The sequence below is a fragment of the Psittacula echo genome (assembly GCF_963264785.1).
Source record: "Psittacula echo genome assembly, chromosome: 2".
NCBI classification, from domain to species: Eukaryota; Metazoa; Chordata; class Aves; order Psittaciformes; family Psittacidae; genus Psittacula; species Psittacula echo.
Genome location: NC_137737.1, coordinates 13793255 through 13810485, shown reverse-complemented (window position 1 = coordinate 13810485; position 17231 = coordinate 13793255). Strand labels below are relative to the sequence as shown.

General features: G+C 39.7%; 1 protein-coding gene across 1 annotated transcript in view; it reads right to left on the bottom strand.

The window, feature by feature from the left end:
* Positions 1-16418, bottom strand: part of ITPRID1 (ITPR interacting domain containing 1) — a gene marked incomplete at its 3' end in the record, with an annotated part of 43905 nt that extends 27487 nt beyond the window's left edge. The window contains 5 exon segments of the mRNA XM_080611532.1: positions 4996-5198; positions 5837-5923; positions 6736-6787; positions 16290-16343; positions 16346-16418. Of these exon segments, the coding sequence (XP_080467658.1) occupies positions 4996-5198; positions 5837-5923; positions 6736-6787; positions 16290-16343; positions 16346-16388 (439 nt within the window). The 5' untranslated portion in view covers positions 16389-16418.
* Positions 16419-17231: the final 813 nt, after the last annotated feature.

Sequence of the window (17231 nt, the reverse complement as noted above, 5' to 3'; positions counted from 1 at the left end):
CCTATCCTGAGGCAATGAACATGTCACCAGGACTCCTCCTTCCTTGAGCGATTCATTGAGGACAGTAGATGGCAAATGCTAACTTTCTTGGCTGCCACTTCTCTTAGAGAGCAGCCAAATTTACTGCATGCAGTCTGCATGCAGGCTGTTGCTAATGCTGCTTCACTGACAATTAGACAACAAGGGGATATTTAACATGGATCTGAGCTGGTGCTTTGCTTTGGGGACCAATACTGTGACATATATCTCCTGATAGTTACTATATCTCAGGAATATTCCTTTTCGTCTCTGTCCCAGACATTGGCTGATTTGTAACACTGAAGGAAAATATGACTGCTTTTTAAGATACAGGCAAAGGTTTCATCTGATGTGGAGTTACAGCGCTGTGTAGTTTCCATTTGCATAAATTTGGGGCATCAGAGTAAGCAATTTTGGGTTTAGTACATTCATTGTGCTACCACATGCTTTTTTTGTAAAGCACATTTTATCCTCAGTATTTCATCTGGTTCCCACTACATCAGGCCATAAAAATGCAAAGTGCTAATCTCCTTTGACTGATAGTGGCACAGCAGTCCGGTCCTTCTTTGGACTTGAACCAGAACCAGACTTGCTGCAATCTGAAATAGTTTTTACACACTGCTTAGCTTTTGTGAGTTATTTCAAAGAGCTTGGGACACCTAAAGAACCAATCAAACTACACCAGAAATAGTAAACGAACAACAGAAAAAAATCCCATTGCTCATGTGCACTATAATAAATACATGAGTCATAAAGAAATTATGTCAGGGGCAGCCTTGCTCCGTGGACTGTTTCCCTCCAGGCAAGCAGTCCCTTCAGTTTTCAGGTGTGCTCTCCAAGGATCATGCCTTAAATAAGCAAGAGGCTTATAAGATTTCTTTAGTCCTTGCAAACCAGTTTCAAACTGTAGCACAGATGACATATTAAAGGACATAAATGAGGATTTATTTTCACTAGAAACTTCAGCCGAAAGAGCAAATGGCCGTGCTGTAAAAAAAGATCAATGAATTTTCAATAGAATCTGTATATTTTATAGGGCTGCTAATGACTTTACAATCAACCCCTTTGTAATACAGGAAGGGAAGCTCACAATTTTGCTCCTCCTACCTTAAATGTGACATTACATAGGCTGACATAGTTACATGCATGAAAGAGTTGAAAAGTCTTCAGTAGGCCCACAGTGGAATGAAATAACATAGAGCATTGCCAAAGCCAGCAGGAAATTTGCAATCAAGATCTTTTTTGAACAGCAAATGGCAGAATTCAGAGGAAAAAAAAGCCCAAAGCTTTCAGTGGGGAAATCAAGACATGGAATTGCTCTTTCTCCTCAGGAAAAGGAAAAATGAAATTTCAGCATTGTCTACTTTGTCATACGTTAAAATATTTTTCGTTTTTTTTAGACTGTTTCAGCTTGAGTCCTGGCAATACTGAATCAAAGCTTAAATCAAAGCTGTACTTCAGAGAATGCATTTAGCAATTTATATTTTATTTTTCTTCTAGGGCTGTATTTACAGGCTGATGCATGTATCTTTATATACAGGCTTCTGTATATATCTGTGACCTGTGTTTGTCACAAGAGAACCACGTGTCATGGGAAACGGTGTCCACCTAATACACTCATCTCACAGAGAAGAGTGAGACTTGGACTACAGCTCCAGTAAGGGGCTTGCAGCAGTTGAGACAGAAATGAGTCTGAAAATGAGTGTGAAAAATCCACTGGAACAAGACACCAAACCCCACATAGATTTAGATATGGCAGTCAGGACAGGTGGCACTGAAATGTGGTGCGGTTTCATATCATTAAGTGTCAGATTGAAACATTTCAACGTTTCTGAACCAAGGCATTCAGAAACTTGAAGTTTTCGAAGAATTTGGGGAGCAATATATTCAGAAGCATAACTACTTTTCACTTGAGATCATTTCTGATTGTCAAGAGGCTATTTTCTCAGCTGGGAAGTCAAATATCACTTCTAATGAGGTCAGTAAAATTTTTGCTGCTGTCTAACCATGGGGATAAACTTTTCTTTTGGATTTGGCTGAGAAACTGAAAGGGTGACCGACGTTTTTGAAAATGCACCTCATTCTTGTGAATGAAACCTTTTAAAAACTCTCTGACAATGGTGGAGAAACAGAACCAAGTGAGGGGACAATTAATAAGTAACTCTATAGCAATCCTCATGCATTTTAAAAGGTCTAATCAGCAGTAAAGGATGCCTAGAAAACTATATTCAGCAACAGGGAAGAGCCAGACATAAACAGAAAAGGGCTGCACTGGGAAATGAATTAAGTATGAAAGTGGAGAGGAAACACCCTACTATGGAAGTCCTTGGTTTCTTTCACCTCTCTCTCCTTCTTTCTTCCAGGTTGCTTGTCTTCCATACTGTAACTATAATCTTTCTTCTTGTTTCTCACTTTCTCTGAATAACACATTGCACTAAATCAATTAAGTTTCTCTGCTGATTCAGAGAACAAGAGAAAGTAAACTGACAACGAAGTAACCTCTCAGGTATTCACTAACTCAGATTAAACAATTTCTTCCTTTTCCATGGCTAGAGACAAATGAGAGGGATTCAGACTGTATTTGCATTGAAATGGCTCAGTGATAATAAACTTAACAGGGTGACAATAACTGAATTCATTCAGCACATCTCTGGGAACAGTCATTCAATGCAGTCTTGGAATCTCTACAGGCGTTGCACGGTCTGCCTCATTTTGGCACTTTCATTCCAATGCACTGGTGAAGAAGTCCTCCAACAGTAAGGAATCTAGAGTTCCCTTATTTGTTCATGGAGAGGTAAATGCCAAGGGACATCTCTAGACTTGAACCTTCTACTGAAAGTTTTTTTCTGAGTCATCTTCTGGAGACATTCAAAAGCACCTGTTCTCCTCTTTGCCCTTACAAGACAATGTAGGCATCTGCTTTAGAAAAGCCAGTTCTTTAGATGCCTGAAAATACAGGTGCAGTTTTAGTACTGAAGACAGATAGATTAGGTCCCACTCTAAGAGGCAATACATTTTAAAATCTAATAAACATGAATTTGCCACTCTCTCCTTCTTGCTACACATCACTGAAAAATCATTAGACAAACTAAGGTTGGCAAAATTGAAATGAATCCCAACATTTTGCAAACAAATGCCTTTTGAGGATATTCCTGATACATCCCTTTTTAGCTGTAAGTCCTCTCCTGGAACACCAGCTACAGGAAGGTACTTGTGCAAGATTACCTACATGGTCACTGAGACAGACTGGCTTCTTCTGAGAGGTGTTTTAAGTGGTATCTGGATGATCACTCGCAGGAGTTGGCTGACTCTCTTCACTTGCTATGGGGAGAGATAGACTCCACAGTGATTAAGCTCCTTGAGATGGTGCTTCAGCTAAATGCCTATAATATGGTGCAATGAACCAGGCTTATGTTAATCATCACATATATAGAAAGATAGTCAGTGAAAAGAGAAGAGGTAAGTATTCCTGAAGGATCAGTTCCACCTCTCTGGATCTGATGTTCTCAGCCCAGGCACATACTTGGAGGCCTAAGCAGATGGTGTGAAAATCCCCTCTCAAACTGTCAAAAGCAAGATAATATGTTTTGATGGACATCACACCCACCAAAACAGAAATTCAGATCCTATCTTACTTCATAGCAACTCCCCCGTACAGATAAGCTATTAGCATGTACTAAGAGAGCTCCCATTGAGGATGACTGCAGGACGAGTCATTAAATTCACACCTTGGCTTACCACTGCCTGCCTTCAACTCCTTCCCTCAGAGGCTCTTCCTCTTGCTTTCATTCCCTTCTTGTTCTCTACCTTCTTCCCTGAGGTCTCCATCCATTATCCATTCACACTGATTATCTCTGATCCCTCTCCCTCTGTCTCAGAGGAGTTGCAGAGAGAAAAAGAGAGTGAGAGCAGAGAAACCTGTTTGATGTGTCAGTTTGCTGTAAATATTGAAATGTGTGCACGGAGCTTGCTATAAAAAAAGAGAGGAAGAGAGAAAAACACATTTTCCACAATGCTCTGACATTTCTGTTTCAATTCTTATTCCATCCATACTGCTTTCTTGGTGTAATTCTAAATGGGAACGCATGGGCTACGTGAGAGATCCTGCTTTGCTGAGCATCTTAAGTAAACAGAAGATTTCAAGAGCCATCTGGCTATACTGTGCAACAGACATGAGGGGAAATGATGTCAAAATTGGACTTTTCAGATTGGTGATATACCAGTGAAATAACTATGCTGCTTTAATGCAGATATGTCTTTAAGCTGAGGACCTTGTATTGATTTCTCAACTGCAAAATACACAAAAAGAGAACAAACCCCATCTAAATGAATAAAAGACTGTGTGTTTTAAATGGTGAAATTTCATAGGACTTAAAATATGATCCTCATTTATATCTTAGGGAATATTTGAACCACAAAACTGTAGGTTCTAGTTAGAGATTTGTGGGTCTGATGCACAAGCTTTGACAGCTCTAGTCATGGGAAGTTAAGGTCTTATCCGCTCTGCGCATTTCCCTGTGAGAAGGGTCCTGTGCCCACCAAGGGAAAAGGGCCTGGCTGAATTCAAAATCCACTATATTGGCTTACACCACCAATGATGATGGGCATGCACTAACGTGCTGCCAGTGACATGGCTGAGGTAACGGGCCCATGCTCAATTCTTCAGTCTCTGCAACACCAGTGACAATCTCTGGTGGTGTGGTACGTGTTACAAGGAATAGGTAGTTATGTTTTAAAATGCCACAAGCTGGTAGCTTCAGCACATAAATCAGAGCCCACAGCTGAGGAGAGCCACACGATATTTCTGTCACATTAGGAAGTACCATTGCCAGAGAGGGGTACATGAGAATCCTCAATGTCTCCTGAATGCATGCTCCTTTTTCACAAATTTTCTTTCAGAAGATTCTTCCCCTACATAGGAGCTCCCATGCTATTCATGGTTAAAACTTCTCCTTTCGCCAAAATGTCTCCCCTTACCATATAGGTTTGGCCTCTCAATGTCCATCCGCTGCTTCTGAGCTTCCAAGAAGACTCGGATGTTGATCCCTTTTGCTACAGAAGCACCTCTGAGGAACCGAAGAGGGATTTTAGTGCAGACATCAGGTTCTTCTGTACCAAAGCCCAAATCGAGCAGAATCTCCACTGGATCCTTTTCCCAGAGCGTCAGCCATTCAGTGATGCTGCGATGAAAACATCAGGATTATTTACACCACTGTTTTGGCACCACTTTTCTCTGGCAGTGTCTACCATTTGGTCTCACTTTTATTAAATGATTATCTTCCTTTCCTATCTTTTCTTGTGAAGACTTCTGCTTAAGAGAAAGTAGCAATTCTCAGTCACATTGCTAAGAGATTAACACACGTTCCTCCCCTCAGAGGAACTTGATGGCGTTGGATCTAGATATCTTATCAAGGAGAACACTAATAAAAGATGTAGGTTCACAGCTCTGCAAGCTCACTTCCCTCCAGACACAAAACAGATAAAGCCCACTGCACTTTCAGGTAGGTTTTGTGTTTTTTATTGGTACAAATGCATTTGAGACCAGCCACCTGTTAAGAAGGTTATTTTGATCTTGTTTAAATAAATGAGGACATGCCTTTTACAACTATAACCTTGACTCTGTATTCAAAATTGTACTCACATTTGTTGATCCCTAGATGTGCTTATGTGATATATACCTATATATATACACCTCTCTATATATATATACACACATACACACACACTTATATAACGTATTATATAGTATAATACCTTATATATATATTAAGGTATAATACCTTATATTCCTAGCTGGAAAGATGTGGAAATAACTAACCTCTGGGGTGCACCAGTAAGAGAGTTGGAAGAGCTGAGACTCTTGCATCTTGACATAACCGGACTTTCTGAAAACTCTTGGAGGGACCTGGTTTGAAAAAAACAACAATGAAATGTGTTTACTCATATGCTCCTCTGGGATGTCATTATGATTATTTCCTAGAGTAAACATTTGCATTTTCTCTTGGTTTATAATGATACATAATAGTGATGCCTTAGAAGGAGAGTCGGCATGAGAGCATGGCAATACACTTATTCTCAAGAACAGTATGTTACAGTAGGTGTGAGAATGTAGGTGTGAGGTACCAGTAAATGCTAATTATAAAGGTGGCAGAATGGCTCACTTTTGACAGATGGTGAATCTTTGAGGAACCTTTAGGGAGCATGGTTTCTCTAGCCACCTACTTCAAAAGATATAATTGCTCTTAACAAAGTTTTGGAGAGACAAGGCACAATGATTTGCTGCAACAGGAGTGGCACCTGAGAACAATTCTGTGCTTTGCTTCTCATTGTGTATGTATCCACTAATCTGCAGATAAATAACTGCTTTTCAGAGCCTGCTCACTGCTAAAGAAATTTCCTGCAGCATGAGAGTCTTTCTTGGTATGTAAAACAACATAGTTTTGTTACACTCAAGCTTAACTTTACCTACACGTACCTATCAAGGTCAGAAGCAAATGTTTATATACAGTGCATTGCGTTGATATTTTTACCATTGCAGCTTCTCCATCAGCACTCTTCTTAAACAGGCTTGGAGGCATATATAGACTCTTGAACCTACACTGTAGCTATCAATTTGGGGGAGGAAAAAAAATAAAGAAACTAAAATTCATTCTTCTGTCAAAAGGAAAAGGAAGAACAAATAATTTATAACAGATCTCTCTGATGTCTGACACCTACCTCCTGTAGCTTTGCACAGTCATTTGTACCATTTCTGGTACCGACAGGGAATCTGCAAATAAGAAGAAATTAAAATAATTCATTTTCTTACCTTCTCTTCCCCTCAAAACAACAATGCACCAAACTAGAGAAAAGACCAAAAGACTGATTCCATTACATAAGGAAACATTTTAACCCAAGTGGCCAAGTTGCAGAACAATGCCATTGTGGGAAGCTCAACGCACGCTGTACGTTAGTCATAGGTAAATGCAACACATGTCAATAAGAAGGCGAAAATAGGTGTCTCTACATTTCATAAACCAGTAGCAGTACACTCCAAACCCCTTCTATTTAAAAGTAAGCACTATCAGTTGGGTTTCACTGGCTGCTGCAAAGACATTGAAGATATACGTAGAGCAAATACAGTGAAAAAAATTAATCTCTGCTTTTCTAGTACCTCCCCTCCCAACAATTAAAATACATTATTTTAAATACTCATTCCAGCACAACTGGTACAACTTCTTTTGTGTATAATAGTTTTTTAAGTCTAATTCACTGAAATTTTGTGAGTATTTGGGAATATCGATTTCTCTAGGCTTTGCATCATGCTCTAAATGTGTTTGAGAGTTGCAGGATGCTTGCAAGAGTTTCTGAAGGAGAAAATATTTGCCCAAGAACTAATAACATTGTTTAATGGACTCCAAGTGTGCTATATTTATGATGATGAAATGGGCATAAATCAGATGCAAATATACAGTGCCTGTAGTTGTCACTTCCCTCTTAGCACTGCAATAACACACTTGTTGACCCTCTGAAAGTTGGGGTAACATTTGCCTAGCAAGCAGCAGTAGACCTTCTTCTGCATTCCACAAGATTAATAATTTTTTTTTCCTAGCTTTTAAAGTTTTCTTTTCCATTTAACAAAATTGTGTCAATAAAGAAGGAGAAAACATCCTTTCATGTTCACTACTGGATTATTCTTCCGCTCATAAATTCTAACATAAGTTCCTTCTGGCTTACTCAGTGCAAGGATATCCATCCAAATTGAGAACATAAAGGTTACTGACATCCTGTAATTTGCCGTGGTAACATAAACAAGACTTTCTAGCAGCAAATTGAGCATAATTTGAATAAGAATCAGCTACTTGTTGTATACTATTTCCTATTCACGTGCCAACAGAAGATGTAGATTCACCATAAAAATGCAAGAGAATGCAAAAACTAAGATCTGAAAGTGAGAGTTAATACAATTTTTCCCTCGCAGCACGTAGGCACTCCTCTCTCTAACAGAACATTATACCACAAACTGGCTGCTGCTGTGATTTTCTCAATACCTCATATTGTCAGGAGTGAATGAACAAAAGGGCTGCCAAATAAAACTTCTAGTACTGTAAAACACTGGCCAGGGTGTTAAGTAAATAATTTAATGATGAGAAACCTGTTTTCTTCAGGAGGTTTAGGAAGTAGCAGGTCAGTAAAAAGTCAAACGTGCAGAACTTGATAGGATACGGTAAGTTGAGTAAGAGGCAGTAGCTGATGTGGCTGTACTCTCAAACCAGGCAAAGACAAGATGTGAAACCTTAACTACCATTTGTAGGCTAAACTAAGTTGAATTGTCCTGTACTGCTGTGGGTCAAGAACATGCCAATGTACTGTTACCAAGGCTAAGCCATCTAACCTGTTAAGTGGTAGTGAGCTGCTTAGGAGCCCTCGTAACTAGGACAAACTTTGCACCTCTAGGTAGTGTAGCATGGACCATTTCAATCATGGTTAGAGTCTCCACTTCTTTCTTTAATGAGAAGACTCTCATGAGAAGTTCCTAACGAGGATAGAGCTTGACATTTTGAAATATTAGAGTTTGTTTTCTCCATATTTAAGAGGTCACAGAAATAGTAATGGGGAGGGTACGGTATTTACATTTCCTGATCTGTGTAAGTATTTTGTTCCTGACACAAGAAACACTGAATCTCATTACCAAACTGGAAGATACTTTGGGGGAAATAATGCCCTTTAGAAATCTGTCAGAAAACCTTATGAAAACAAACAAACAAACAAGCAAACAAACAGAAAATACTTTGTAAACCAACTGTGGTGCTAATTGGTGCTCTGTTTACTGCACATCTAAGTATATCTTTGCTTATGAATAATATATTTTGCTAAGCAAAACATGGCCTCTGATACTTGAGGGAAGATAAGGCATTTTAGCCTCAGTAATCTCTGATTAACAAGAAACAAGATTAAATCACATACTGTTGAACTGCATCTTCTACTTGAGAACCCAATAAACAAAAAGTCTGGATACGGAAGCACTGAAAATAATATTTCGGACTTCCAAAAGCACTAAAAATGTGAAAATTTTCAGGAATATATGGGATCCAGTGAGGTGATTTGGGCTTCTGTATGCTTTCCTGAAAAAAAGTCTGAACTCACTACATCCACCAAATCAGAAAAGCAGATAAGAACAAGCAAGAGTTCTGCATTCAGGTCAGGCAGAATTTCAGTGACTTGAAACTTTTGCACCATAACTTCCAAACCACTGTGCAAACCCATTCTAGAGACCTCCAGTCCTTCAGTAGAAGAAAATCAAATCACGCCAGTGGAGGTGAGCCTAAGTCTTTTCTATTGAGGACCTCATGGGAGAATTTTCTTGCTATGACACCAAATGGAGGAAAAAATATGCTGATTATCAATGAGTACTACATTTTCCTAATAGCTCCCTCCTGAGATCTGTGGTGTTTGACATTTACAGTTAAGAGTCTTTATTGGAAATGATAAATGGCGTTCTATCTTACCTGCCTACTCTGGGACTTGCAGCTTATCCTCACTTATAGATAGACTGTAAGATAAAAACCATTAAAAAAGGCAAAGAAATTAATGGCTCCAAGAGAACTGCTACTCTTTCCTGAGAAGGGATGACGTTGGAGAGACAGTTTGATGGGGCACTTAAGGCGTGGATGAGCTGGGAGGGATGGCTGGTAGATAAACAGACCTATAGGCACAACCTTTTCTGCCTGTGAACATCACCTACTTTCTCCTCAACATACATTGTCCTTTGTTAAGTGATGAGATTCAAATCTTGAGTTAATTCTTAAAGCAAAGCCGATGAAATTTTAGCATTCTGCATAAGTCTGTCACTTTTGAACTTAAATTTTACCAAGAATCTAATTAAATCAGCATGTCTGGGGCAGGAGTGAGAAAAATGGAAGCAAAAACCTTTTCAGTGCATCACATAAGAGGCATCTTATCTATATGATACTGTGTCTGCACATGGTGACATGGTAATTATTAATGACATCAGTCCTGCAATGCATGAGTTTGGTTGACTTGGCTTTACCTTGCTACTGGAAAATGCTGATATGACTGTAGCAGACAATTACCATTATTTGTTTTGCTTCTCATCTTACTTCCAAACATCATTCTATTTTCTTTTTTCTTCTCTGGCAAAACACTGCGCCTAACTTAAATACACTTCAGCTGCGCTTGCTGAAGCAGTGAGTGCATGAAGTCATACCTAAAAGTTCACGGGAAATACCAGTCTTTCAGACTTCATTTTTATCCTGAAGAAAGACAAAAAGTTTAAAAACATCAGATTTTGGTGCACAAAACACCTCCAAATTTAAGTAAGTTCAAGGTTAAGTTGTATTTCCCTATAGTAGCACATTGCCTCAAGGCGTGGTAGGTATGTGTAATCAGTTTGTGCCATAAATCATGCTCATGCAGCAGGCTATATCTCCCCTGGGACACACAGCATTGCAAAATTCCCATGGTATAGCAAATAGCTTGATCAGAAAGTTATCCAGAAACATGATGGGAAATGCTATCCTTCAAAGAATACTCTGGAAATGAACAGAGCACTGAGATACATTTCTCACGAGGCACTAGGTCCTAAATAAGACATATTGTTTCAGACTGAAGACTTGTGAAAGAGCAAAAGAAAAAGCTACTTTTTCTGGTTGAAATCATCCAGAGCAGGGGTCACAATTTTCCTACTGGAAACTTTAATATTACAGAAATTCTATTTCTTATTGGAGAAATCAGGCAACAAATAATTAATAATGTGACTCAAACTTACAAAACACAATAATTCAACCAGTGATTAATATTTTCCTCTATAGAGTCTTCTAAAAATGAAAGCAGAGTTCTTATGTAAAGTGCTGCCAAATCAGTTCATAACAATTAACTGCCCTATTGTGCTGCTTCTTTTGTGGTGGATCCTGGGATGCATGAGAAATACTGGGATAAGGCTCTAGTAATTTCCTTTACTAAGCTGAGGGCTTGTAAAGACCAAAAGAACGGGCTATCAACATCCTTTGTGCAGAGTATGGGATATGCAGAGTATGGGATATGCAGCATGAACTGTATTTTCAAGTGCTTTGGCAGAGAGAATCCAGTCTTGACTACTTTCTTTGGCCTCTCAAAGTCCTTCCAGTAGGAGCATTGCAATTACACTATAATGGTAAGAAAATATCTGTTGCTGCATTTGGACAAAGAGAAAAACTGCAAGGAAACGGAGCCTCCCATCTGCCAAAGAAGTTGCCAGGAGAAATGCCAGTGCAACAGAAGGAGGTCAAAGAAAGAACGGTAGTATCTGGGGGGAATAAAGGAGGAGAGTGAGGCAGAAGGACCATTTTATCACGTTCAGATGACTTGCAGTGGAGGAGATGCAATGACACACCATCTCAAGTTTAGAAGTCAAAGTTTAGAGCTAGTTTCCTAGTTGAGTAATCCACCCACCTGATTCTCCTTTGCACAGCCATTTACAGCAGGGCACAATGAGGGTAAGATGCTACAACAGGACTAAACTGTAAATGACAGAACATGAAGGGCATAAAGAGTTTGGCCCCAGATGTGGGAAGTACAGAGGTAACTTCCATTACATTTAATTAGTGCTATCACCATTAATTTCCTGTGCGTAGACAGCAGAATACATCCTTTTGATTTCAAATTAATTAACACATAATGATTAATCTGATAGGGTACATCTTTTCAGGCAAGAGTGTCCTCTTGATCACAGTTTGGGTGCCAGCACCACTCATCATCTGTGTGTTTTAATTTCTAACTGCTCTCCAGAAGCAAATTTAGCTCTGCAAATCTGTCGATGGAATGAATGACTGGCTGGTTTCCATGTTCTGTGTGTTTTGTTCATTTGATAACACACTGAGAACATCTTGGAAATTTTTTTTTTATTATTATTTCTTTTCCTTCCCCCCTATCCTCCAAGGAGGTTCCGAGGCAGAAACTGAGGACCCTGCACCAGCAAGAAATTTGTATCAGCTCTTTACAACAAAATGCAAGAAATAAGAAGTTTCTAAAACCTGATCAACACATAAACAGTTCATGGCAGGTTCCCAGATAGATTTGTCTCACTTCAGTTGCCAGCATTTAACGGAACAATTCTCCTTGCCACCAACTACAGTAAAGTGTGTTTGTTTCACTGAAACAGGATCTTGAACTTCATCAGCTTCACACCATATTCCTCACACTGTATGATACCTACTGGATAATGCTGTTAATATTATTCTTCTCTTTCCATTTGTCAAGTGATTACTCAGTCACATTTGGTTAGAATTTATCCACTTTCTTTAGACATTTATGAATGCAAACATCTCCATATCCATATGCACCAATACTTGAGTAGACAGCCTACAGTTAACTTTAATATTGAGAACTATGCAACTAAACTTACAGTTATACAGACATGAATTAGGAGCTAGCAGCAAGTCTCAGATACTTGGAGTTAGGAAAGCCTTTACGTTCCCAAGACATTCCATATCCATCCAGAAAAGTAACTAAGCATATTTATGGTGACTGCTCTGTTTCAGCATGACAGCAGAACACTAAGTATGCTTGTGCAACATGGAATAAATAGGAGAAAAAACCCTGTTTTTTTCAGATCCCATAGCTAGGATGAGAAGTTTTTCCATTATCAACTCTATGAACTCTTATATAGTTTTGAATCAATTGCTACATTTAAGTAACCTTTAAAAAAAGAGAAAAAATGGCAGGAAAACAACAAAGAAGATTCTTCCTACTATTACTGTGGAGCCCGTTATGTGATGCAGTTGTGTTCTGCATTCTGCATAAAAGCTATGCTTTTTATGGCAGCTCCATCAGGGAGAAAGCTCACAGTACCTATCTACCCATCTCTACTCCAGTAAATGAGAAGAAAGATATAGCTAGCATGGTGCCCTCAGTAATCATAATTTCTGGTCTGTAATATTCACTCTTTTCAGTTGCCATTTAGAGCAACAAGCTACTGCTTGAAGACTGAGGACTCCTGCTTTTACTCTGTCTTACTCAGAAACAAAAGAAGATGACAAAAGCCTTCTCAGACTTTAACATTAGGATCTGACTTTGGACAGCTAAATGAAGTCGAGGTCCCTTTTCCCTGCCTATCAAAGTCTGAGTTGTTAAGCACACTGAAATCACAGCTACTGTAGGAAGGTATTAGTTTATTTTGTCTCAGCATGCCTACCATTTGTTTGCATTGAAAGAAAGGAAGGACACTCAGTTTGATATGCAAAGCACCCCTGCAACATCCATGTGAAAACTCACAAGGGAATGAAGCCTTCCTGGAAGTATGCCAGGTAGTGAAAACTGTAATAACACTTCAAGCCTTCTCATATTTTGGTAAATATAAATTTGTGAAGGGTTCTGTCTGTGTGAAGTCTTTGGTAAAATTCCTGTTCAGAGGCTACAGTATCAACTTGTTCTGCTCTTTTCAAAGTAGAAGTCCTAGGGCTGGTTGAGAAAATCAGTGTTGCTCATTGTGAATAACCCCATTGGAAGCTGAAGGTATCATCGTGCTGCATTTTAATCACAATGGGAACTCACTCTTAACTGAGAAGAAACATTACAGATAACGGTAAATAACAATAGCTAAAGATGTTTCCATTTGAAACTGCATAAAACTGTACTGAAGGAGAGAAAGAGTTGTATTTTAACTTCCAGATACATAAGGGAAAAATGCATAAATTCAGTGCACAGGTTGTCACAGACTAGGCAGAAGAACAACAGTGAAAACAGAAACAACAATAGCTGCAGTATATGTAGTTTGAGTCTGATCCCTTTGCTAAAAAACACACTCTGGCTGGTCAAAAGAAGCTATGAAATACATCAAAGCTCTTTAAATCCAGAAATTATAAATAAATAAATATTTCCCACATCACATATTACAGATCAGAAAAGAAAAAAAAGGCTTTCTAAAATTTTTTACCACTACAATGAAAAAATTGATAAGCTCCAACCTGTATGGCTCAATCCAGCTGCTAATATAATGGAATAGTTGAAGGCTGATGCATCTGTGCCTCTGCTCTGCCACCGACTCAAAGTCTGCAAAACTGAAGGACAAGAACTGTTGTTCTTGGCTTAGCTTTGTACTCCTATTAGTTGTTGTTGTTTTTCTTTAAAGATACCAGGAAGGGCAAGGAAAGGCTGTTTGCCAAGAAGTGGTGCTTAAGTTGACAGTTCAGATAGATGATTGATTGCTAGCCTCAAAGCAGAAGCATGGACAGGTCTAGATTTAAGAATAGGAACTCTAGAAAAAGATGAGAAAGAGAGAGTGAAGAACTACAGGCAGTGATAACTCAACGGGGATTAGGGAAAGAAAGCAGAAGTTTCTTTGGTTGCTTCCATTCCCAATAAATATATTGCTGTCCCTTTAACGCAGTATGCCTCTTTGGCACATGTACCAGGGGAAGGATTACACTTTGCTAAGGAAGTAACGCAAACTTGTCTTCATTTGGTTACCATGGATATGGCACTATGTGAGACAAAGCCTACCATTTGCATTGCAAACGACCAGGAGCAGTGAAGGACACCCAATTTGATATTCTGGCCACAGAGCGTTCCAGGTTCTTCCTTATGACTGATCAAAAGTGAAAAAACCACCAACTTTGAGTCTGTGCTTGGTACCAAGAGAACAAGGCTAAGGGATGTTGTGTTTCAGATGAAGAAGGAAGAGACAGAATCATGCACATCTGCAGGTGAAATGGCATTTCTTGTGAGAAATAGCTAGTAGATAGGTATGGTGGTCATTCAGCTTTAGAGCTTTTCCCCCTGGGATACTAGAGCTGAATCAATATGCTGCTAATCTGGAACAAGCAATTTTCACAAGCACTGGAATGGAATAGGAAGCGGACAAATCTTCTGATGGCAACAGTTTTTATCCAGCTAGGTGTCCTCTTCATCCTGCAGAAGCACTCTATAAAGTACCTTAATTTTATACAAAAGCCAGTTAACTGAGCAACATGAGCAGTCCCCTAAGCAGACCTAGTAGGAACCAGCATAGTACAGTTAACAACAAAGAGGGAAATTTTCTTGTTTCCCTATAACAAATTACAAATAATTGTCTATTAGATTGCTAATTGTCAGTAATTATTATTGCTTTAAGCTCTGCCAGATATATAGTTACACATCATTCTTATTTCAACTCACATGGAATACTTGACCCTTCTTCTATGGATAGAAATAGCCAAATTGCCATAGGTTTGAGTGAAAAAGTAACTGGATCCCAAATGATTAGCCCTCATGCATGAATCAAGGGTTTCCTTTCCAAGGGATTTTAGGCATGGATTAACCAGGACAGTAGATCAGACGTTTGGCAAAAATATTGTTTCCTCCCTTAGCACTGAACTAGGCACATCTCTGATAGGGCCAGGGCAGTTATATCATTCCAGGATACTCTTCTTGGCTTCCCAGTCCAGGAGAGTGGCCCACAGATGGTGACAGGGCACCAGCACCATTTAAGTAGCTTTCCTTTGATAAGGAGGGTGCAGCTAGATCTCCCTCTATCCTTACACCACTGTTCCTTACGGGTACAGGGGGACAATTAGGATGACCACCGCCATTCATTTGCTCACCAAAAGGTCCTCTAAATAGCAGCTTTGCTCCAACATAATCCCACTCACATCAGTGGATTTGTTTTCTGCTGGTGTCTGCAAGTGAGAGAAGCATCAGCCCCAGAAGCTTTTTCCCTTTCTTCTAACGCAAGCAGCTGGCTCCAAGCCTATCCCCGAATACATTTCCTAACACCAAGCTCACAGGGAGCTCAAGCCATGGTATCCCTGAGCAAACACTGTAAGTGAAGAACATGGAGCTCTGCAGAAGGTTTAAGTTGCCTCTTTGCTCTGGTGTCCAGCCTCAAACTCTCACATCCAGATCCCATAGCGACACAGCAATATACACCCTTGAGGCTGGTGCTAGAGGTGCACAGCAACATCATCACCAGACCAACACCTTCATGTACCCTGAGTATTATTTCAGGCATTTCCACCAACCCTAATGCTAAGTTAGCTACTGATGAGACAGATTTTGTCTGGCCTTCCAGTGAATGTGCTGCTGGGGAAGGGGGTAAGTGATAACCACAGAAATGCTGCCTCAGTCTCGCAGTCTCATTGGTGCATGTGTAAGCATCATTGGACTTTATACACACACACGCTTCAGTCTTTTTCTATCTTTCAGAGCACCTAGTAATGAAATAAAGCCCTGGGTCTACTATGTCCTCCTCCCTTTCTGCATCAAGCAGGTCAAGAAGGGAGAGGGAGAAGGATGGAACTTGAAATGGGAGCAAATACCTGGACAGGCAGCTCTCTCTGCATGCTCTCTCTGACAACTCTCCACAGCTTCAAGTCCTCAGCCTCACCTTGCAACAGTGCAGAGCGGGGAGAAGTCATCCATGGGTTGCTCTTACTGCTCTTCCAGGTGCATCCTGCAGCAGCAACAGGGAAGAGTAGAAAATGCTGGTGCCAGCCCGTGTTGTCAGGCCAAAGCACATGTAAATGCGGACCATATGTAGGTCTCCTTGAAATATGAACTTAGCATTTTGTTTATTTTCAGTTCCATCCTCCTGCCCTGCAGGAGCCTGTCCTTCCTTTGCAACAAAATTGATTACAAAACAGTTTTCTTGGCATTTCTGTAAGAATCAGTACACAAGCCAGTAGAGACGCAGTGAGGCAGGCAGGATGCTAAGTCTCTCAAGTGACAAAATGACTTGGAGTGAATAATCTATGAAAAGCACTGTTTTCTTTAATGCCTGAAAATAAGCTAGGGCTCAGTCCACCAGTCAATAGGTCCATTCCCTTTGGGGGTTCAGTCCTCTATTTTAGTAAAAAACATTTTGTTGCTTTAATTCTACTAATCGTGCACAACCACAAGAGGGATGGGAAAAGCATCATTCCCTGCTTCCCCACATCAGCACCACAGCAAATTCTATATGGTAATGCTGAATCTATAAATGGTAGATACCTTGCTATTTCCACTGGTTTCAAGGGAGTTACGGACAGATAGTCCAGAAGAGGTAAGCACCATGCTGGTTTTATTCTTGGCATTGTCAGAGCTAAGAATAACTCACCCTAACTCTTATGGACAAAGCTAAATTTACAGAACTGAAATTTGGAACATTTGGTTTTTATCTTCTCTATAAAACTAGGATCTTTAAGTCATCAAGGATACAGAAATAGTGAAGTGTATTGGCCCTCGCAATGTCATTCTTACAAGGCTCATTTCAAAGTATAGCA